General features: G+C 33.9%; 2 protein-coding genes and 1 non-coding gene across 4 annotated transcripts; 1 reads left to right on the plus strand and 2 right to left on the minus strand.

Annotated features, from left to right (window-relative positions):
- Positions 1-505: 505 nt before the first annotated feature.
- LOC120253911 lies at positions 506-4,646 on the plus strand. The gene is made up of 4 exons (XM_039262114.1): positions 506-1,310; positions 1,696-2,142; positions 2,236-2,409; positions 4,552-4,646. Exons 1-4 carry the CDS (start codon positions 506-508, stop codon positions 4,644-4,646), a joined length of 1,521 nt encoding a protein of 506 aa, XP_039118048.1.
- Positions 4,647-14,639: 9,993 nt separating this feature from the next.
- Positions 14,640-14,839, minus strand: LOC120253913. The gene has a single exon (XR_005534458.1). It is a non-coding gene; the product is annotated as a U2 spliceosomal RNA (small nuclear RNA).
- Positions 14,840-18,526: 3,687 nt separating this feature from the next.
- On the minus strand, positions 18,527-20,205 carry LOC120253910. Of its 2 annotated transcripts, none has more exons than XM_039262112.1 (2): positions 19,798-20,205; positions 18,527-19,605 (listed from the first exon to the last, which is right to left on the minus strand). In XM_039262112.1, exon 2 carries the CDS (start codon positions 19,540-19,542, stop codon positions 18,673-18,675), a length of 870 nt encoding a protein of 289 aa, XP_039118046.1. In that variant the 5' UTR covers positions 19,543-19,605; positions 19,798-20,205; the 3' UTR covers positions 18,527-18,672. The 2 variants fall into 2 exon arrangements, with proteins under 2 accessions (XP_039118046.1, XP_039118047.1); XM_039262113.1 differs by having other exon boundaries at positions 18,527-19,613.
- Positions 20,206-23,095: the final 2,890 nt, after the last annotated feature.

The raw sequence follows: 23,095 nt of genomic DNA on the forward strand, positions 1-23,095 counted from the left end.
TACAATATTTCACTAGTTTGCCTGCAAATTCTTGAAACAAAAAAAACAAGCTCTCAGTTCTTATTGCAATATCTAGGTAAGAATGAAAAACTGTATAGTGTTAGCACTATAATATATATATATATATATAGAAGAACAACCAACTTTAATTTAGTTTTATGTGAGGACTAAAATTTAGATTTATAGAATCATTCAATTAATAGGAATAAAATATTCACTTGGGAATGAATTTTCCAATAGAATGCTATGCTCTAATCCCAATAATTGAAAGATTTTAGCAATTTAAAACATATGAAATTAAATTTAAACATGAATAGACATACAAATCCTAAACACAAACAATAAAAATTAACCTTGAAGAATAGCAATATTTAATAATATAACACTAGAAATATTGGTAAGTGTTAATTTATTGTATTTATTAATACATTTGTCGAGGTATGAGTAGTTTATATTAATAAATGAATATTTTGTGGTTTATTTTTAGACACAGTTATTAATAAGCATGGACAAATCTTGGAATACAATGTCACGAAACTCACTCGCGTATGACCAAGGTGTTAAGAACTTAATTGAATTTGCTTTCTATCATGGTTCAGTTAATGATATGATACTATGTCCATGTCCTAAGTGTAGATTTAGTAAAGGTCAAAATCGTGCCGAGATATACGATCATCTAATTTGCAAGCAATTTCCAAAAGGGTATACAATTTGGTATCTTCACGGAGAGTCCCACCCTCAAGAAACAACTAGTGTTCCAAGCAACATCGCAGTTGATTCACAAAGAAATGCTTTTGCTGAAGACCCAATCAGGGATATGGTAAATGATGCTTTTGGAGTACATGAACCTATTTCAGATGAAGGCTTCCACACAGTAAATGAAGGGGTCAGACAAATATATGAAGAAATACTAAATGTGAACCAAACTAGGAATGCAACAGATGAGTTTTATGAGTTATCAAATGATGGTCAACAACCTCTTTATGAAGGGTGTGAAAATTATTCAAAGCTATCATTCATATTGAAATTGTACCACATCAAGTGTCTATGTGGGATGAGTGATAAGGCCATGACAATGATATTAGAGTTGCTACGTGATACATTTCCCCATATAAAAATTCTAAGCTCTTTTTATGATGCAAAGAAAACCATCACAAAGCTTGGATTGAACTATGATAAAATACATGCATGCCCAAATAATTGCATGCTTTATTGGGGTAACACAGAAGATGAAGGGAGACAAAATTGCAAAATTTCTAATACTTCTAGGTGGAAGGAAAGGAAGGATGGCTCAGATGTGTTATCCAAAGGTAATAGAGATAGAAGGAAGATTCCTGCAAAAGTTGTCAGATATTTTCCACTAAGACCTCGTTTACAATGATTATTCTTGTCTTCAAAAAAAAGCGAAGGATATGAGATGGCACAGTTTGGATGGCAATAATGATGGGCTACTGAGACATCCAAGAGATTTTGAAGCATGGAAAAGATTTGATTCAACAAATAGTTTATTCACAGCAGACCCTCGGAATGTGCATCTTGCATTAGCTACGGATTGATTTAATCCCCATGGAGATATTAGTCAAAGTTATAGCATTTGGCCGGTTGTTCTCATTCCATAAAATATGCCACCGTGGGTGTGTATGAAAAAATCATCTTTTATCATTTCAACAATAATTCTTGGTAAACATATGGCAGGAAATGATATAGATGTCTACTTACAACCTCTAATACGGGAGTTAAAAGAGTTGTGGTACAATGGTGTTGATACATACGATTCATATGCACATGAAATGTTCAAAATGCATGCTGCTTTGATGTGGGCAATTAGTAACTACCCTAGTTTGGGCAATTTATCTGGGTGGAATGTCTATACTAGACGTGCTTTTATACATTGCAATTATGCATCTGATCCTTGTCACTTGCCTCATAGCAGGAAATGGTGTTTCATGGGCCATCGACGCTTTCTTGATGGTGGTCATAAATTTAGACTAAACAGGATCAGATTTAATGGAGAACAAGAGTTACGCACTCCTCCTAAGTTATTATCAGGTGAAGAAATTTTTGAGCAAGTTAAGGACATTGATGTCACATTCGGCCGGCCAATGGGTAGTCTTGTAAGGGGGAAAAGAAGACGTGGTGCAAGTACCTCTACAGATGAGCAACAACAATGGAGGAAGAAAAGCATTTTCTTTGAGCTTCCATATTGTGAATGAAATTTATTGAGTCACAATTTAGATGTCATGCATATAGAGAAGAATGTGTGTGATAATGTTCTTTTTACATTGTTGAATGACAGTTCTCGCTCAAAAGATCATCTCAATGCTCGCAAGGATCTAAAAGATATTGGCTGCAAACATGACTTATGGCCAGATGAAAATCTGAAGTTTGCTCCAACTGTCTATACAATGAGTAAGCAAGGGCAGAAGCTATTTTTAAGCACTCTAAAGAATATTAGTGTGCCAGATGGCTATGCAAGCAACATTCCTCGGTGCATTGATATTAATAATTTAAAAATTGTTGGCATGTTGAAAAGTCCCCATAATTTAAAAATTGTTGGCATGTTGAAAAGTCCCCTCCCTCTTCCTCCCTCATTTTTCACATTGATGATACATCTGATTGTTCATTTGGTTGATGAAGCAAAACTTGGAGGGCCGGACTATTACCGTTGGATGTATCCGATAGAAAGGTAACCTAATTATTAATAACTTTATTTATAATTAATAATAACAAGAAATCTGTGTTATATAACTATAAGTCACATGATGTCTTAGGTACTTGGGACGTTTAAAGTCATATGTGCGCAACAAAGCACGTCCAGAGGGATCTATTGCAGAGTGTTATATTGCAGAAGAAATTATTACATTTTGTTCGCGATATATAGATAATATTGAGACAATATGGAAATGACTCAGGCGAGTTGATGATGAACCTGTCATTCCCCAGTACCCAAATGCTCGAATTGCGGAATTATTTCCATATGTTGGGAAATCAATTGGTGGTTTTACGTGGTTTACATTATCATCCATTGAGCAGCTACAAGCGCATTGGCATGTGTTAATAAATTGCCCCGCAATTGATTCTTACGTTCAGTGAGTATTATTACTTGTGCATGTGTGAATTAGTGAAGTGGACATTGTTATTAAAATACTACTTTGAACATGATAGACAATTCAGGACTGTTGCAAGACGACAATTATGAAGCCGAAGTAGAAATCCTATCGAGGTAGATAAGATGGTTCATAGGGAGTTTAATCAATGGTTTGCAAATCAAGTAAGTATTATCTCTATATATACATAAAATTAATGCAAATTTGTCTAAATTAATGCACATTTGTCTTTAAATCAATCGAGATCGTGAGGTGCTCCTAGATACAGACGAGAGTTTGCTCATAGCTCTTGCGTAGGGGCCAATTAAACAAGCAAAAGAAAACACAGCATTCAATGTCAATGGGTACAAATTTCGTACTTTGGAATGTGATAGAGGATTAAACACACAGAATAGTGGTGTTTTCGGCAGATTTGGAACAAGGAGTTACTCAAGCTATAGTGATGTTAACATGCGGTATGGAGGTGTGCCATATTATGGAAAATTAGTTGACATCATTGATCTTAATTACAATGGAATGTTTATGATGACTTTTTTCAAGTGTGAGGGGGCCAACACAACTCACCCTAGAGGTTTAAAAACTGATACATTAGGTTTTACCTCAATCAATTTTGCAATACCTATACATACTGGGGTGAATGAAGATGATGAGCCGTACATTAAAGCTTCTGAGGCACATATGGTATTCTATGTTGATGATCAAAAGGGAAAAAGGGTGGTGCATACCAATACATCTGAAACCTAGAGATTTGTACGATATGGGCGAGGATGATTTAGACACCATGGCCAATATTGAAGCTTATCCGTCACAAAATCTTGAAAACTTATTTCCTGATGAAGATATACATTTAGCTTTGAGTCGAGATGATGTAGATGATCTTCAGAATTTGCAATCCTCAAATATTGGATAACATTATGAAGCTGAAAACAATATTTAAATAATTTTTTGACACTAATTGGTAATTATTAGCTTGTCTCTGTACTTATTCTTATATTTTATTTTCCTCTTACATGTTATGTAACTCATTATTTGACACTAATTGATTATGTTAGTTATTTGCAGTATGCCGAGGACAAAAAGACACATTACGACAAGTCATTCAACAGTGGACCGAAATCATTCTATAGGCCCATGTACATCTATGTCAACACCATAGATTAATGCACAAGTTGAACAAGATGGTCCTCAGATTAATGCACAAATTCAAGAAGATGGTCCTGTGCACCAAACAACAATTGAAAGAGATGAACCTCAACTTGTGAGGGCTTATAAAGGGAGTACAAGAACATGGGATGTGAAAATTAAAGGTGATTAATCTATATACATGTATATATATAATTTATTTGATTCTTATATATTGAATGTTATCAAAGTTATAGGTTTTTAAATGCTATAAACAATAATCACATATATAAGATGTGGTTTCATTTTCTGTAAATGGCAGATAGCAATGGGGAAGTGAAGCGTCAAAAAATGCGAGCAATTGGCATATACTCTCTTCCTCCAAGAGAAAAAGTTGTTGTGGAATGGAATTCTTGAAATCAACCTGTTGATTTATCGGGGGTATGCTCGCGCAATTTCTAGGCCACATTGCAAGCAATTGTCAGAATTTTACTATCGGATATGAAAAGTGGCAAAAGATTCCAGAGTGCTATAAAGATCAAGTGTGGAACAATATTATAAAGGTATCTAGTGTTATTTATGATTGCCATGTTATGGTTATATTTTTTGCTACATTTGATAGTTTTGTATTAATGTATTTATTTATATGTAGATAAAATTGGAGGTCAATGATGATGGACATACGCGATACATTTTCAAAAGCTTAGCCAAAAAATGGCGAGACAATCGATACAACTTATATAACTTGATGAAATGTGATCCCAATGTTCCGCATGAAGCCAACATAGCAAGGAAACCTCCAGAGATCCCTTTGGAGCAATGGGTTGCTTTTATGGATTATAGAGCTCGGCCTGACATGAAGGTGATATCCAATTAAAAAAAATTGGTAGTTGCATTATTGTTTCACTTTTAATTGTGAAATTACACTTTACAGGCAAAAGCAGAACAAAATACTATAAATCGTACCCACCAAACAATGCCTCACACATTAGGTTCTAAGTCAATTGCCCGACTGGAAAACGAGATGGTTATTACTTTCTTCTTTTGATTAGTTTTAATTATGTTTATTAATCATGTCACAACATTACTTACATTTTAAAAAAATTTAATTTTTGGTAGGAAAAGCAACTGGGTCGGTCTATTACCAGAGCTGAATTATTTCAGGCAAGCCATACAACATCCGATGGGTCTTTTGTAAATGAAGAAGCAAGGCATAGTCATGTAAGTTTATTACTGATACGTATGATGTGTTTCATGATTTTATGACGTGTGTTTATGAAAAACTCTATTATTTTATTTATAGGAAGATCTCATTACTTAGACTCAAGGATCAACTGAAAATGAAGCATTTACTAGTGTTTTTAGGAAAGAACACCCAGGGTATGTTTGAGGTATGGGACTTGGGGTTGTCCCAACTCAAGTGTATGGATCATCTTCTAGCTCGAGTAGGAGAAATGATGTTAGTGGGGGCTCACAAGCTGAAATCATTGAGCTCAAGGAAACTGTGAATCTATTAAGGCAACAAGTGCAAGAAAACGAACAACGATTTCAGCAACAAATATCAATTCTTACCCAACAATTGGCAAACCAAAATCAAAACATAGCAACTAATCAGGTTTTGTTTGAATTTTTGTTGTTATAGTTATTGTTGGGTACAATTGTGTTGATTAGGTTAGTGTTGATGGTTACAATTATAGGAATTTAGTCTATTCTTCATATTTGATATTGAAATTGCTTTGCAATATGAAAATGTGGGGTTGCCAATTATTGGAAGACGTTCATCGCAGGGTAGTCACACGGCTAATGGCATACAAAATTTAGATGATTCTATATAAGACAGATGTGATTGTACGTTCATCGCAGGGTAAGTTAACCAAGTCCTTGATACTCTATTTTTCAATTTGAAGTATAAAATTGATCTAATTAACTGTTTGTACTTAGAATAAAATTACACACTTTTTGGTGTAAATTTAGTTCATAGTTTTAATAATCCATCATATGAATTCAGTTTTGGCTCCACCGAAGAGAGATTTGATCTTGCTTACAATTCGGTGAGTTCTTGATTGACCCTTAGCTCCATTGTTTATATCTTCGCGTGGTTCTTCTTGTTCATATTGTCTTTCATTTGCTTTTGTTTGGATTGAAGGGAAATTGAATCTGAAAACCCAATTCTTATTGGTGTTTTGTTGAAGTTTGCAGTTAGTTAACTATAACCATCATTGAATTTTGCAGGCTACCATCAGGAGACAATATTATCGCCTATCAAAAAAGTTGGTTAGGTTCTTTGTTGTTATGGTTAAGTCTAGGCATGATTAGTGCCTTAACATGAGGAGTCATATGGTACTTTTATGAATTTTGTTACAACATTTTAAGGCCGGCCAATGCATTTGGCAAAACAAACTTGGTTTCACATTTTGCGGCTTAAAAAGTTTTTGTTTGCATTTGATATTTTTTTTCCTTCATTCTTTTTTTCTTTTCTATTATTGTGAGAAGTGAAACTAGTATTTAGGTTAAATGTTGGTAAGAATTACATTTGCAATCCTTTCTTCTTATGGTGCTTGGGTATGAAGCCCTAACTTTTGGCAGGAATACAGGAATCAGGTATATATAATTCATTTGCATTATTAACTTAATTCTTTTTTGGTATATAATTCTGCATGTTGTCTAAACTGAAGAAACATACTACTGCTTGTTAAACATTGTTGTGCCTTGTCTAGACAGTCTAGTTAATCCCTGATAACAATAAGTATGTCCGAACAGGTTGCAATTATCAACAAAAATTTATTATCAAAAGCAAAGGAGGAGCAAGCTTTGCAAACTCATCGATTCACTATAGAAACAAATACTTTCAAGACATGCAAAGGTATAGATAATACTAGTTAGATTTTTAATGCTATGTGCATATATAGTTGCTAATTGTTGTTGCAATTTTTGAAGATGTTGTAATTGGTGTGCTATCTAAATTAGATGGTGTTGCTGAACAAAAACATGATAACCAGCCCCTTTTGATATTCATCCATGCAAAGCCAATTCAACAACTTTTCAGCCTTGTAATTGTATGGAAACCATAATGCTATGATGTTATCTAGTTACTGAATGGTGCTTCAGTTTGTAAGATAATTAATTTTTCTGTTGTCTCGAGATGTTGCCCCTAGTTTATAAATCCAAGGCTCAACCTAGTACTGATACTATTCTCTCACAAAAAGGTATTATTTCTTTTCTTCTAATGATTTAATGGATCTGTTATTCATGCAATGGAAGATGAGTAACAAAAATGCAGCAATTCATCTGTGGAGTGTTAAATTTATATATATAGTTGAATTCATGTAGGAAATGGTTATATTTGTACAATTTGATAATTTTTACTGATTTAACCATGCTTTTGGTTATTTGCCAATAAATTTTGTATGCCAGTGAAAGCTTTCATGTAGTTTTTGTGGTTGAATTTGAACTATTGGGTTTTATTTATTGATTTTTAATGATCATTATTTATTGCTATCTCCGATTTTTTGAAGTGTGAATGCCCATGATTTTGAATTAGAAATATGCCCACTGAAAGCTCTCTATACCTTTACATGTGATTTAAGATGCTAGTGTCTTACAGTTACTCATATTCATTCAATAAATGTTGTATTATATATTTTTTTTTCTAGTGAATCTTGTTCATGTTTCTAATTCTATCTGATAGTGACTGCATAGACTTGTTTTTTTATGTTAAATATTACCTTTTGCTTTATCTCTGATCAAGTTCAAGTTTTTCTAATGATTATATGTTTGAAATTATTGGATGTCTGGGCTTCATGGCATTGAAGCTATTTGGGATCACTGGGAACTCTCTGTTTGACATCATTAAGATTATGGCTTCAAGTATATTGACAGGAGACCGAAGGTTTTGACTCTTGCATCACCATTTTCTTTTTTCTTTGATGTTGTTGTTGTTGTTTGTTTGTTGATGTTATTTATTATTACTACTTGTCCTCCTACTATTATATATTATTGTGCATGTCTGTACACTGTATGAGGAAAATTAATTTGACTCAACCACGACTAGTGACAAACCAATTCCAACTGCTAAAATGCAAACTTTTCTTTCGATTTTTTTCGGATATGGTATTGTACGAGGAAAATTCACTGTTTTAGGGAAAGTTCCGGAACCCATCAATTTCCCAAGTCAAAAGTAAGCATCTTATGTTTTACTGAATTCCAGAACAAGTTGTGTTCCTTATTTATTTATTTATTTATTTATTTATTTTTGATCATGAATGTGTTCAATTTTTATCATCAAGATTGGAAAACCGTGGCTTGGACCTGAAACGTGGAAATTGTTCCCAAGTGAGTCCATCTTTTTATTTTATGGCTCGGTGGTGCAAACAAGCCAAAATCTATCTATGATGATTAGATTTTTGTGAATAACCGTGGTTTGGACATTACATGATTTTGGTGCTTTGATAAGATTTTTGTGAATAACCATGGTTTGCAACCATTGATTGCATTCTGTGTTATGAAATTTACTGTGATCTGTTTCTTCTGATTTTTCTTATTTTTTTCTATGGCTCCGACTTTTCTACAAGGCTCTAGAACCAATTCTAGTGGGTATGCACCAAGTTCTAGAGAATTCCCCCACTCGGTTCTGAGAATAATTATGAGTATCACATGCAACGAGGTGCTTGTCATTATAATTAAGAATTTAGTTTTGTTAGGACACTGCTAATCTGACCAAAGTTATTTCACCCATGTCAAATAAAAGTTTGTGCATGAGGAGTTTACTGAAATGGCCAGACATCTTAACTCTATCCATGACAAAGATGCTTTGTTGTATTGCTTCTTTTATCATTTGGCATGCTCCATGTGTTGGTTTACATTATTTAATGTTTGCCTACGAGTTTTACTTATGATTCTCCATGCCAACACAGGTCATAGTTCTCACGAGCGTCCTTGCGTCTGCTTCTGGCTCATCAACCCAAAATGAAAGGCCTGAGCTTCCCTGTGGTTAGTGCACACTTCATGAAAGCTTCAATTGTTTTTGGTCTTTCTGTACTTTCTTACCATGATGATCATTCTTTTGTCTACTATTTCAGGAGATGTGAATGCAGACACAGACTCAAGAAATGTTGATATGTAGTTGACAAATTCCTATCCATATGGTCATGGTGATATCCCATTAGACATTGAGGAGGAGGATGTCTGTGATGCTGAGGTGAATATATATATATGGTGTAAAACAAGGATGTATACTAATTAATATATTTTCCGTTTAGATGATGAGAACAAATTTGTAAATTTGACTTTTACTTAATTATTCATGAGTTATCAATAAATGTTTATTATTTCTAAATATTAATTGAATGAGTTCAATGTACAACATGCTTTACAGATTCATATATATGTAATTGTAAAAAAAGAAAATTAAATAAAAAAATATAATTTTTTTCTAAAAAATATCAAAGTTCACGGCGGTTTAGGATTTAACCGCCGCCAATACAAAATAAATTGATATTAATTCATTTGGTGGCGGTTATAAAACTGCCTCAACTATTTCCATTTCGAGGCCATTCTATAAAACCGCCACGATTTCCATTGTCTGTCTTCATTATGATTTGGCGGCCATTTATTTAACCCCGAGAAATGACAAATGCATTTAGCGGCGGTTATTGCGGCCGTTTACTAAAACGGCCGTTAATTGCTCTGCCGATGCTGGTATAGGCGGCGGGTTTATAACTGCCACCAGTTGTAGTTAGCGGCAGTTATAACCGCCGCTAACTACCTTCAAAACCGTCCCTAAAAGTATGATTTCTTGTGGTGTATGTTTATTTAAATTTTTTTTTAAATATCACTGATCTCATACGCTTACAACTCGGTCCACTTCCGCCTAGGACGGCCAAGTTTAATTTGTAATGTAAATATCATTGTTTCTTTTTTATTAATTGATTTTTCTGTTTAAGTATCAATGTTTATGTTTAACTTTCAGTGTTAATGTTTAAATATCATTATTTCTGTTCAAGTATCAGTGTTTCTCTTTAAATATCATCGTTTCCTTTTAAATTTGTGATTATTTACAAAAATGATTTTCATAAATAACAAGCAAAACGTACAATATTATGCGATAGTTTGTAACGAACATGTGTAACTAATACAAGTTGTCCTCCATGCTTAGTCGACGACAGTATCATTGCAAGATCTGCAATTATGACCGGATACGTGGCAGCGACTGCAACATATATCACGGACCTCGAGCACTTGTGACTCGATCCTCTTCCATCTAGGACACCCAGGTTACCTTCTCGTGACAGGCTGACGCAAACGTAGTTCTCGATTGTCATCCATAGGCTTTTCATGGTTGGTTGTGGGGAAAATAGCTTCCTGATACGCCAACTTGTAATTGTTGACAGTGAAGTAGCCGCTAATAAATCGATGAATGTTTGTGTCTAGTCTGTATTATTGCGGCGCAAGCGTGTTTGCACGGGATATTATAAACTTGCCACCTGAGACATGAACAAAGTTTTACCCGATAGATCCATGGAGTTGCTACACTTGGTCAATCACTTCATAACAGTCATCGATATAATGACCAACATGAAGATTCCAGATTTCCGCAACAAGCTCCTCTGCCTTCTTATGTATGTTAGGGACATAAGTAGGTCTTCAATTTGTTCACTTATTCACGGCTGCCCAAACGTAGTTCTCGATTGTCATCCATACGTTTGTCATGGTTGGGTATGGGGAAAATAGCTTCCTGATACGTCAACTTGTAATTGTCGACAGTGAAGTAGCCACTAATAAATCGATGAATGTTTGTGTCTGTCTGCATTATTACAGCGCAAGCATGTTTGCACGGGATATTATAAACTTGCCACCTGCGACATGAACAAATTTTACCTGATAGACCCACATATTTGCTGCACTGGTCAATCACTTCATAACAGTCATCGACATAATGACCAACATGAAGATTCCAGATTTATGCAACAAGTTCCTCTATCTTCTTATGTATGTCAGGGCATAAGTAGGTCTTCCATTTGTTCACTTATTCACGGTGAGTGTATAACATGCGCATCAGCTTGAACCTGGATAGCGTAGAACACGTATAATTAAACATTATAAGTCATTGTTAAGCTAAGACACCAAAATTTAAATGGAAAACAGACAATTTTAAATGATAACAAAACACACTTAAGCAAAGATCCCTAAAATTTAAACAGAATCAATTAAGTTTAAATGATAACAAAACACACTTAAGCGTTAAATGAAAATCAACATTCAAATATCGTATGGATTTAACCATTTTAGTTACTGGTAAATGCCAAGCTTCTTTGATCTACTCATTGAATAACTCTGCGACATTTGAATATATCTCACCCTAAAGATCACCTTTGAACAAATAATTTGACTAATGTGACATATCTGATTTATGAAGCAATAGTGATAGGCATCGGGTGATGTGGCCTACAGTTTATTCATCGAAATTATCAAATTCTTTAGCCGTGGATGCATATACAATACGAAAGTATATGGACCAACACTCCTCCTTCAATGCCTTCTTAAGTCTAACATTATCTTTCATGAAATTGACATCCAACTGTCGAAAGCAGTATGCATGTGGGGAAGAAGAGAAGACCCTTGCAATGGCGTTCACAAGGCCCTTAGACCTGTCCGACATAAATGTTATAATTTCTTCATAATCTCCGTCATCATATAAAGCATCACCTAATATGGAGATGAACCACATCCAATTGTCATCAGTCTCGTTGTCGACAATACCGAAAGCCACGTGGGAAAAACCATTGTTTCAATTATTGTCTGTGCCACCCATGCAACAGAGTAGCCCGATATTTTCAAGAAGGTGGGTACCATTGAGAAACAACAGCGGTCTGCAACTCCTATTGAATCCCATGATACAGGCACGGAAAGAAAAGAATGCACATTTAAAAAGCTCACCGTCTCTTTCTACGATCGCAATGCTGCTAGGGTTTGTCTCAACTACCTTATCTACGTACCAAAGCAACAAATCATAGCTGGAGACCTCGCTGCCATTGAGGCTCACCCGGGCATACACTTTACCAAAACAAGCTTTCTTGTATGGAATGTGGACGCCATGTTCCCATAACATGTCTTTCTGAATTTCGATGGCCCTGTACAGGTGCATTGTTTTGATTCTGAAAGTATTTTTATTATATTCTTTTAATGCATGAGGTGTCATTGACAACCAATGGCAGCGTATTTTACAGTCACCCCGGTGTTTTTCATTCTTTTATGAATTTGAAGTCAAAATTTCACTTGATTGCAAAATTTCGAAATGTGTCCCTGAAATTGTCAGGCCCTTGAAACCGTTGTCTGATATCCAACGCTAAAACTTTAGACTAATCTAACGAAGAAGGAAGGCCTGCTACACCATCAGGGTTACCCTAAGGTGGAACGGATACGCTCGCAGAATCTGAATACCTGCTAAAATCAAAAAAACTTTACAATGAGAATAAATTTTAAGTGGAAACTCAATAATTTTAAGCCGAAACATAACATTTTAAATATAGACTTTATAAATTTAAACGGAAACATTTTAAATTTAAGCGCATTTGAAGTTATAAGTTTTAAAATGTTATAAATTTAAGAGGAAACAGGGACATGGATAATTAAACAAAAACATAAGCTTTAATCAGAAACTAGAATAATTAAGCGAAAAAAAATATAATTTTAAGCAAAAACTGGGATAATTAATCAATAATTGACTTTATACAACTATGTAATCATAAAGGAGAAAAACATTACAACGAGAAGAAATCATTGCCAATAGAAGAAGTCTCAACTACGGGATAGACTACAGCGCATTTGAAGTTGGCATACACATGACACATGCGTTGGAAGTCAACCTCATTTTCTATTGGACAAATCGTTTTATGTGCATCGGGTGTGATAAACTTCACCCTAACACGGGAAACATCAATACCCATCACTTACTTATCTCCGCTAACACTGACTCCCTAAGAAGTCAGCGCCGTGAACACTAGCACTCGTCCTTTTCCTTTGTATCTAGTAATAGCACAAAAACTCTCTATAGTAAACCTACATAAAAATAAATTATTACTCTCCCTCGTAGAGTGATCAAGGTGAGGGACAAGGAAGATATTGTCACCTTATCGGGCAACCGGCAGAACTTCAACACACAAAATTTGGATGAATTGAAAAACTCCAAGCTCCAAGGTGATAGAAATTTTCCAAAGTTTGTTTAAGAAAAAAATAAATGCAGAAAGGATGGACATGATGTGATTGGGTGGGTTTTTTTCCCATCATTTTCAAGGGCAACGATGGAAATTCACAACATGGACCCAGTTCGAGTGACCTACATGGGCAAAAAAAAAGTCAAACAATAACGAAAGGACTCTCCCGGGTATTCATAACTTACAAAGACTATTTGTGAAGTTTTGAAATTTCTAGAGGGTAAAAAGTAATTTTGCCTTATTATTATTATTATTATTATTATTATTATTATTATGCAAAAATATAAAAATACATAAATACAAAAAATGAACAATCATGGTATTTATTTTTTAAAGTAAAATTATTTTTTAGTTCTTGTAACTTTTCAAATATCTTCTAGAGTCCTTTGATATTTCAATTTTCAAGGCATTCCATCTTTTTTTAATTTGTTTATTTTCAGTACCTACAACTCATGCTATCATATTTTTAATTTAAAAATCTAATTTTACCCCGCTTACGAAATATGTGTTTGTGTTTATTTAACATTTATGTATTTATGTGTAACTACATAAGTTTATGTAACATTTTTTTAATGTGTTTTTGATGTTTAATATCTTGATTTCTTATTTATTATTTTGTATTTTTGTTTAAATTGCTAAAAAACATTTCATTCAAAAATACTAGAAAGTAAACTGTCAGAAGGTGTCCAGAAAGATAAATGACTTTTTTGAGAATATGGTCTAAGGATATTTTTAATCAAGTGAGAAAGTTGAAGAGATAATAGATTATATGAACAATTTCTAATTTAATAATAATAATATACAATAATATAAAAATAAAAATCTGTAAACATACTACTCTCCTCACCACTCCATTGAACAAAACAGAAATTATTTTAAACCCTTCATCCGCCCATCTTCCCCCCAAGGTTCGGTTTCAATACGGTTCAGTTTAATCTTAATTAATTCAGTTCTGATTAATCTAAAACATATCAAAAAAATAATATATATATATCATTGTATTTTTATTAGAACAATTAAAATAGAATCGAAATCATAAAATGGCTTTATTGTGTTCCGGGTTGGTTGCAGCCGATTCCCGTTTGATGCCATCTAAGTCCAGCTAGACAAAATTTTCATTTTTTTTTTTATCATCCAAATAATAATATGAAATAACTCAACGCTAAAAACACATACAAACATTTTACTTAAATTTGGTAAGGGGTGCGCCGGGCCCGTGCGGTAGTGCAACACATGGGCGACGCGTGAGAGCCCCACTAGCAAGCTAGTGTACGTGGGCCCTCCCCGAAACAAGAAATTAATTTAATATCATAGTGGGCCGATGGCCCACGTATCAGATATTAAACTGATAAGAACAGATACTACACTTGATCTTAGCCAAAAGGCCGAGAAAGGTATGAGTTGTAATGTAATCAAGGCCATGGTTTTATAGTGGTCATTCTCTCATTGTTCGTTGTCAGTAACCGATGTGGGACTATAATGAAAGCAGGTTTTAGATTTGGGCTTGTAGGAATTAGGATGATCCATGGGCCAGTCAGCCCAATATATATATATATATATATTCAAATTTTAGTAATAATATAATTAAATTTATTGGTTAGTATTTTCAAGTATGTTAATATTAATTTAAATTTAGTGTAATTTTAATCATCAAATATTTATTATTGAGGTATATCTTAAGTGAATTTTTCAACAAATTAAAAAAAACAAATTATAGTTGTTCATTGTGTAATACAGTAATTACAGTGAAGTAAAAATAACTAATGAGTGTTTAATCAAATGCAAAAGAGCAAGGTTGTGGTAACAATGGAGGAACAACAATGGATATATTATTAAGGTATTTATTATTATATATTTACACCAAAAAAAAAACTCCAAAGAAAGGCATATATATATATATATATATATATCTATAGGTACAACCTTCCTTTGAATGGCACTCATGAGAGATTCAACCAAAGGAAGGCAAGACAAAAACCCAGCTCTTCAACACTGACCTCACAAAATACCTAACGTTCAGTGGATCCAACATCTTTCAAATCTACGGCTCATATTTCCTATTGCTTAAAGTAGTTGAAAAAGACATTTATTTATGATGGTTGATTTATAAATATCTTATTTTATTTCACAATTGATTTAAATATATTTATATATGTTATGATCAAGACATGTAACACATACAACACATAAAATGAATATCTGCAGAAATTCAATTAACATACAGCAATTAGCAAAATTCAGTATAGATATGAACTTCCACATATACAGCTCTAAATTATCAAAACATAGTAACAGGTGGAACATGATGAAGGCATCAAAATAATGAATAACTGAGAAACATATACTGAAATTTTTTAACACAGACAAATCTTGATTTTGTGTTATTCCGATTACCAATTTGGAGACAATGTAGTTTTTATGTTATTGAATGATCTTATTTAGCAGATACAAAATTAGAACATCAACAAGTTGCATTCAGATAAAAAATCATTAAATTTTACTCAATAGAGTCTTGATAGAAACTGTCACAAGTGGATATTTAAAATGACAATAAAGTGCAGACTGAGAATTTTATCACGTATGTGCCTAGCTTCTGCTCATTTGTGGTTCTGTAAAAATGTAAAACAGTGGTGCACACCACTGAAGCCCAAAGACGTCCGAAGAACAGCTCGTAAGGCAAAGAAGCATCATGATGTTAAACTCAAGCATCAAAATTATTGTGTAAACTCAATGTCTGCCATGATTTTATTTGTTAAGTAATCTAATCAACTTATTGGAATGCCAGCTACATACTCGCAAGTGATCAACACAGTTCATACCTGGCAAGATTGAGACTTATGAATAACTAATGATTCAAACTGAGATAATCATAGAAAGTATCATGCACATAAAATTATAATGGCAACTATAAATAGAAAACCGAATTGATTAATGTGAAGCTTATGAATATTAACTATATTGTTCAATGAAATATCTGAAAATGTCTAAACCAAACATTCCCTAAAGAGCATTTATACAAAAACCTGCAATCATGAAATCTAGTAACAAGATTCGGAGAGAACTTAACTTTTACTTGAAGCTCACATGACACTAAGAGAGTGCCTAATTTTGTTTAACTAGGAGCATTGTATAAATCACAAAGAACCAATGATTCAGACTCATTCACACCCCTTGTCTAATGGCTTCAAACTTGGTAAATAATCATGCATTTTGATAAAAAAATATATATATCAACCAAAAAGAGGATAATGACATTACACTTTTTGGAGTCAGTTTGAAGGACAGCAGAATCACATTAATCTGATCTGTTTCTAAATGCCGCTTATTTGCTTCATCCTTGGTGGAAGTTGAAACTGAGTAAGCTGAAGCCTGTGTAATTTAACTTGTTTTAGAAATACTTTGCGATCTTAAGATAATTTAGCAACTAAGGGAACTCCATTAACTGTATTACTCATGGCTTTTGGCATTACAGAGTAACACAATAAGATTACCCAAACATAAGCATATTATTTTTGGGAAGAGAAGCGGGGCGAACCCACTGAGATCCCCGGGAAGCGTGCACTGAGACTCGGTGGAGCAGTGGGGGACGAGGCCGTCTCACGTGAGCTAGAACCACTCGTGCACATACCACTATTCACAACTCCCAGGAAATGTCGCTCGGTGAGAATCGAACTCTCACCACTCGGTGAGAGCTCTATCGGCGACCCGTGTACCAATAGATCCGTAGGTCGTTGGCAAGCATATTATTATTCATATTGACTGAATTATATTTTACCAAACAAGAAAATTTTCCTGCATTTTTCAATATCATCTTGGTTCTACCTAAGTCTCGTCAACTTGGTGAACAGTTAGCGAATTGCTTCAACACAATAATGGCAAAGATGAATTTTTAAGTTATGAGTGCTGTTTCTTACCTGCATGCTTCTTCCTTGGTGAACACAGTGAGTGAATTGCTCAGGACTCGCTCCACAGAAGACAGCATCTCTGTTCACTTCTATTGTTTGCAGTGGCAGTCAGTTCCTGTTGAGTTCAACTGTTGCTTTTTCAGTTTGTTCTTCAACAGATTTGATCGATGCTGTTCATTAACAGAGGTGCCTTCCGTTCTCTGTAATTGAATTGATTCGCTGCATTGTGCATTTGGATGCTGCTGATAATCTATTTTCACATAAAAGAAGGAACAATGCAAACCTTACAGAAGCACCTTATGTGGTTTAAAACTTTAACTATAAGCACAACATGCCTCACCAACACCAAAGGCTCAAAACTTGTTTCTCATTTTTCTACTTACAAGAGGAAAACTAAATCTTTGAGATCCTCAACCATTTTCACTATCAAATAGCACAGACCACTGTTTTTTAGATGCAGAGCAGGAGCTGTAAAAATGCAGTAATAGCCTTAGTAACATCCTATGCACCAATGCACCATTGAACATAGATGAGTTCAACAGATAATGCTAAATAGTATCTTAGTTCTTGTGCTGAAAGACATCAGTTGAGAAAAAGAAAAGCTTTACATTAAGGTAAACTATATGCTCAAATAATTAGACCTTCATGTTCAGAATGAAATAAAGGAAAGATCAAACAATGCAAATAATCAGCAAAAGCCCTCGATTAACGCTAATAAGTAACAACAGATGCTCTCATTCCACCAACTGTTCCCATTTGAAAGATTTTGCCAAACATACATCAAATATAAAAGCTAGCTCGATCATTTCAAGAATGAGATAATACAATCTAATAATTTTTTTTCCCAAGTATTATATACTCAACGATCTCCTTGTAAGTGGTTTCAAATTCCCGTCGAAACAAAACATGAATAATAAGACAAAAGATCAAGAAGAATCCAAATCAAGGTGTAGTTGATAAAATATGGATGAACATAATCAGTAACAGGCAATCATAATCATTTACATAATGCCATCCAAACCCATCTGATTTAATTAACAACATATAATTATTTACCAGGAAGCTTTATGCAAACCTGCAACCAGTTTTTCAGTGTATAAGTGCTGATCACAATACAGCATCTCTGACCTAAGATTAAACAAACAACATGAAAACTGAATATAAAAAAACAACACTAAAAGACCTCAACTTGTTCTCAATCTATTGAATTAAAAATATGGGAGTCAAATAACAAATTTGAACTTGAAATCGCATAACTTACTAAAATATTACTGTTAGCACTTGAAAGAGAACATAAAAGGCTAAAAGTTTTCCCTAGGAATACATTTATTCATTCCTCCAAGCATACAAAATTAATGAGAAACCAATTCCGGACAGTTGGGAATCCCTTGATACCTGAGGGCAGGTCCATGGCAAAGACTTCTCAGGCATGAGACAAGTCTGAAACATGAAGACAGCATTCCCGACTGGTGATCCAAAGAGCCAATTGTGAACATCCCAAAATACCTCCACAGGAAGCCCGTCAACAAGAATGGTCTGATTACCCCTAAACTTCCAGGCCAGATGTTTCACTTGCATCACCCTCTTCCTGTCAATACGAATTTCCAATGAAGGATCTTTGAGCCCCACAGCATCACACTCAATCACGATGTCATGAACATGGCCGTTGTCACAGAACTGAGCCTTTGCGCAATACACTTTCTTGCCATAGATGTGCTCTCTCTTTGATATGAACATGGTATTCGAGGTAGAAGGGACAGCATTTGTCTTTCTGTATGCTTCTTTAGACAAATCACCAAGAAGAAGAACCATCTCATGATCAATGACCACAGCTACAAAGAAACCTTCCAATGGCTCTGGGCCAGAGCCGAACTTTGCAGCAGAGATATCCCAGACAATGTATACCTTGCTCTTGTCAGCCTCCAAACCCTTGGAGCCTTTCATTTTAGAAAAAAGCCATGGTTTAATGTCCACCCTGCAAAGAGACTGGTTAGCATCATCATCAATGGAAATGCTCAAGCCCTGACCCATCAAACTCCTGCTCCATGTGACAGTAATGGTGCAAGAACAACCATGGACCTTAGTCCTGTAAAGGCATGTCACTAGATTCTGAGAAGCTCTGCTAGAGCTGGACGAAGAATCGGCGATTTGAACACCACTCTCACCAAAACAAGAAGGGAAGTCCCTCATTTTCATCAAAAAGATTGAATCTTTTCATTCCTTATCTACACAACAACCATCATCATCACCACACTCAACCTGCAAAACTAAATCCAATACATCTCAAAATGGAGCAAGAAAACAACACTTCTTTATTTTCCCAATCAAAAGGAAGCGGAAAAGCAAGAACCATTAAAATCAAAACATAGAAAAGAAAGAATCAAACAAAAACACAAATCTAAACAAAGATAAACAATACAAACACATCTAAATAAGATGAATCTTTAGTACCTGATTGCAACAAGAACTCTGAAACCACTTCCCATCCTCCCAAATTCAACACACAACAACTTTGGTGGCCTAGGAAATGAATTCTGGGACCAGTTTGGTGTGCCCAACAAAACAATGTGCTAGGGGAATGTTGTTTGTTGTAGATAGTGAGAAAAAAAAAGTGAAAGAAAGACAAAAAAGAAATGGCACAATTCTCACTGTCACACTATAAAATTGTTGGAGGAAGAAAAGATGAGAAAATTGATGATGTGCATAAAGAGAAGGCAAGATGGAATCTCATCTAAAACTTCTCTCTACAGTTTTTTAGCATACAAAGGGAGGCCTGCTCCAAGAAAAACATTTTTTTTAATTATTATTATTCTTTTTTCACAAAGAGGTTCAAACACTTCCGTGGTGAAAAGAGATAGATTAGGGTTTTCTTTTACTGAAAATGGAGCTTGGGAGGGAGCCCTACATCTATATAGATGACAACATGGTAATTGGGAGTGGGGGCACCTACTCAATCAATCATGTGGGATGAATCGGAAAGAATGTATTTGTGGGTTGGGCTAACTGCACCCACCAACTGGCAAGCTGCTGTTGATTTAGAATGGATCAAACAATCAATAATATTAGATATAATTACCAAAATAGTCCATGTATTTTTTTCTATTTTCTTTTTTGGTCCTTCTACTCAAAAATACTCCCGACTAGTTTCTCTACTTTTGAAAATGTGCCCACTTAGTTAAAAATGCTCCCAACCAGTCCCTATATTTTAAAAAATGTGCCCACTTAGAGGGACTAAGTGGGCACATTTCTAAAAGTAGAGGGACTAGTTGGGAGCATTTTTAACTAAGTGAGCATATTTTCAAAAGTAAAGGGACTAATCGGGAGCATTTCTGAGTAGAGGGACCAAAAGGGAAGAGAGAGAAAAGTACAGGGACCAACTAAGGTATTATACCATAATATTATTTGGCATCTTGATTTATTTAAGACGGTTTAACTAGGGATAGCAATAATACCCAAATCTGATCTTACCCGATCCGAGTTTGACAAATAAAACCTGATTTGACCGGGTTTCAGGTCGGGTTCCGGTAAAACCCGACTTGTATGAAACGGGTGCGGTGTGGGTACGAAATTAAAATTACTAAAATATTTATATAATATATATATACTAATAAGTTCTACAACTTAACAATTTAGGGTTTTTTATTTTTCCTCTTAGTCTTGTAATTTTATAATAAATTTATTTTATTTTATAAAAATATTATAATTACTTTTAAGTTATTTTTTATAAAAAATATATTTTTTATTAATTTTTTTAATATGGGGTCAAGACGGGGTATACCCGCGGGTATCCGATTACTCGTCGGGTGCGGGTGTAGGGTTGGAGTTTTTAAAACCTATCGGATTCAGATTCGGCTTCAGGTATACTAACAGGGTAATGGGTACGGATATGGGTATGGTAAAACCCATATTCGACCTGACCCAACCCGTTGCCATCCCTAGGTTTAATTCTAGCTTAATATTGTGTTTTACAGAGGGGAGCAATTTTTGGCTTGGGTTTATCACATTTGTTAAGATAAAAACATATTGCATTTAATATTTTACAGACAACACCATATATTTCACTATGTTGATTGGGAAGTAGGAAAGTAAGAATCAAAACAATTTTAATTCTTTCAATATTAGCTAAGAAAAGATAAAGCAGACAAACACAAATGGAAATAATAATATTATTAAAATTTTGCTATGTTTACAGATATGTTATTTATATTTATTTTTTTAATAATTTAAATAGATATTACAAGTTGAATGTTAGAGAGGACAATAGACATCACCATGATCATGTTGATTTAATCTTTAATTGTCTTTTAATATTTATTCCTTTCTTTTTTCTTTTTTGAATTTTAAATGTTTGCTCTAATGACTTCATCCACTAAAAAGTATCCATTGTTGACAATCTCATAAGCTGCAGCTGTTTTAAAGCAATAAATAACATTTGTTAAGATATGCATTAATCTTAAAATCTTTGTTTGGTAATGATAAGTTAGTATATTTTGTATATACTCATATAAAATTTATAATTATTTTTAATAACATGTGAAAAATCAAGAGCATTAGGTGTGTACCATCGCCAATTTAAAATATTGAATTTAAAAACATGGTTAAATAAAATTAATTTTAGAACCATTTGTTTCCATAAGTTAATTCAATTTAAACTAACAAATTCAGACTTGGGGATTAACTTTATTTCTATAAAAATTAATTATCACCTAAAATAATATGAAATAAAATAATGAAACAAATATTTTCATCTAATTCAACAACTAAAAATAAAATCACTTGATAAGAAAAAGCATTAATATTTTATATCCTTTCCAATTTAAAAATTAAAATTTGAATTTGTGGCTCATTCACATTTATCAAAAATAAAAAAATAAAAATAACATGGATTCAATAACCCATATGAAGATTTAGTTATAATCAATGACAGTCTCTAACCCACTTAAATCTTTTAACTGTTTCATCATTACCTAAAGAGTTAAATTTTAATAAATTCATCAAATCAATTGTGACTCAAATTAAAAAGTGATATATTACCTTGAGTGGGCAACCCAATCTTGCTCCTTTTTTTTTTAAAAACCTTTATCCCTTTTTCTATTTCCTTCTTAATGAAAAAAGTTCTGAAAAGCTTAACACCATTTTAAGTGTCTGAAGTCCTTGTCCAAATGACGAATCTGAAGTAAAGATTCCCTCAAATAAAGCATAAAATCTTCCTGCTCAAATCTAATGCTATCTATTTCCAAAAGTTCAAAAATCAAAAGGAAAGCTTCCCGCAAATAGCTCCATAGCATTTGGGGAACTTTTGTGCCAACTTTGATTTTCATTGTCCCCTACTGCCATGGTCCATTTTGGCACCTTTTTATTCCATTCTCTTTGGTGTGATGATTTATATATAACAATAGCATATCCTCAAGATATCACACTCTGGACATAACATCTTCACGGGAGGAGATTGGGAATTGAAACTGAAACCAAAACTCTACCAAGAGTAAAAAAAACCAAAAATTTTACTGTAGAAATAGTTCTTTCTCTAAGAGTCTCGAATTTTTGCTTTCAATTGGTAGCAGTCTACCCAAACTTTGATATGACATGTTTACAAAGCCCTATTAGAGTTTGCTACTGATTTGGAATTTAAAACTAAGTGAGTGTTTGGATTGATTTTTTTTTAAGATCAAAGTGTTTTTTTTATAAGATAAACATTTTTATGAACAAAAAAAAACATGTTTGGATTGGTTTCTATAAAAGCAGAAAT

This window comes from Dioscorea cayenensis, unplaced genomic scaffold (genome assembly GCF_009730915.1).
Source record: "Dioscorea cayenensis subsp. rotundata cultivar TDr96_F1 unplaced genomic scaffold, TDr96_F1_v2_PseudoChromosome.rev07_lg8_w22 25.fasta BLBR01000240.1, whole genome shotgun sequence".
Lineage (NCBI taxonomy): Eukaryota > Viridiplantae > Streptophyta > Magnoliopsida > Dioscoreales > Dioscoreaceae > Dioscorea > Dioscorea cayenensis.

Coding starts and splice junctions, on each gene's coding strand:
- LOC120253911 (XM_039262114.1), top strand. CDS start 506: ATGGACAAATCTTGGAATACAATGTCACGAAACTCACTCGCGTATGAC. Junction 1,311..1,695: donor CTCAGATGTGTTATCCAAAG/GTAATAGAGATA, acceptor AACATATGGCAG/GAAATGATATAGATGTCTAC. Junction 2,410..4,551: donor TCCAACTGTCTATACAATGA/GTAAGCAAGGGC, acceptor TGTAAATGGCAG/ATAGCAATGGGGAAGTGAAG.
- LOC120253910 (XM_039262112.1), bottom strand. CDS start 19,542: ATGAAAATGAGGGACTTCCCTTCTTGTTTTGGTGAGAGTGGTGTTCAA.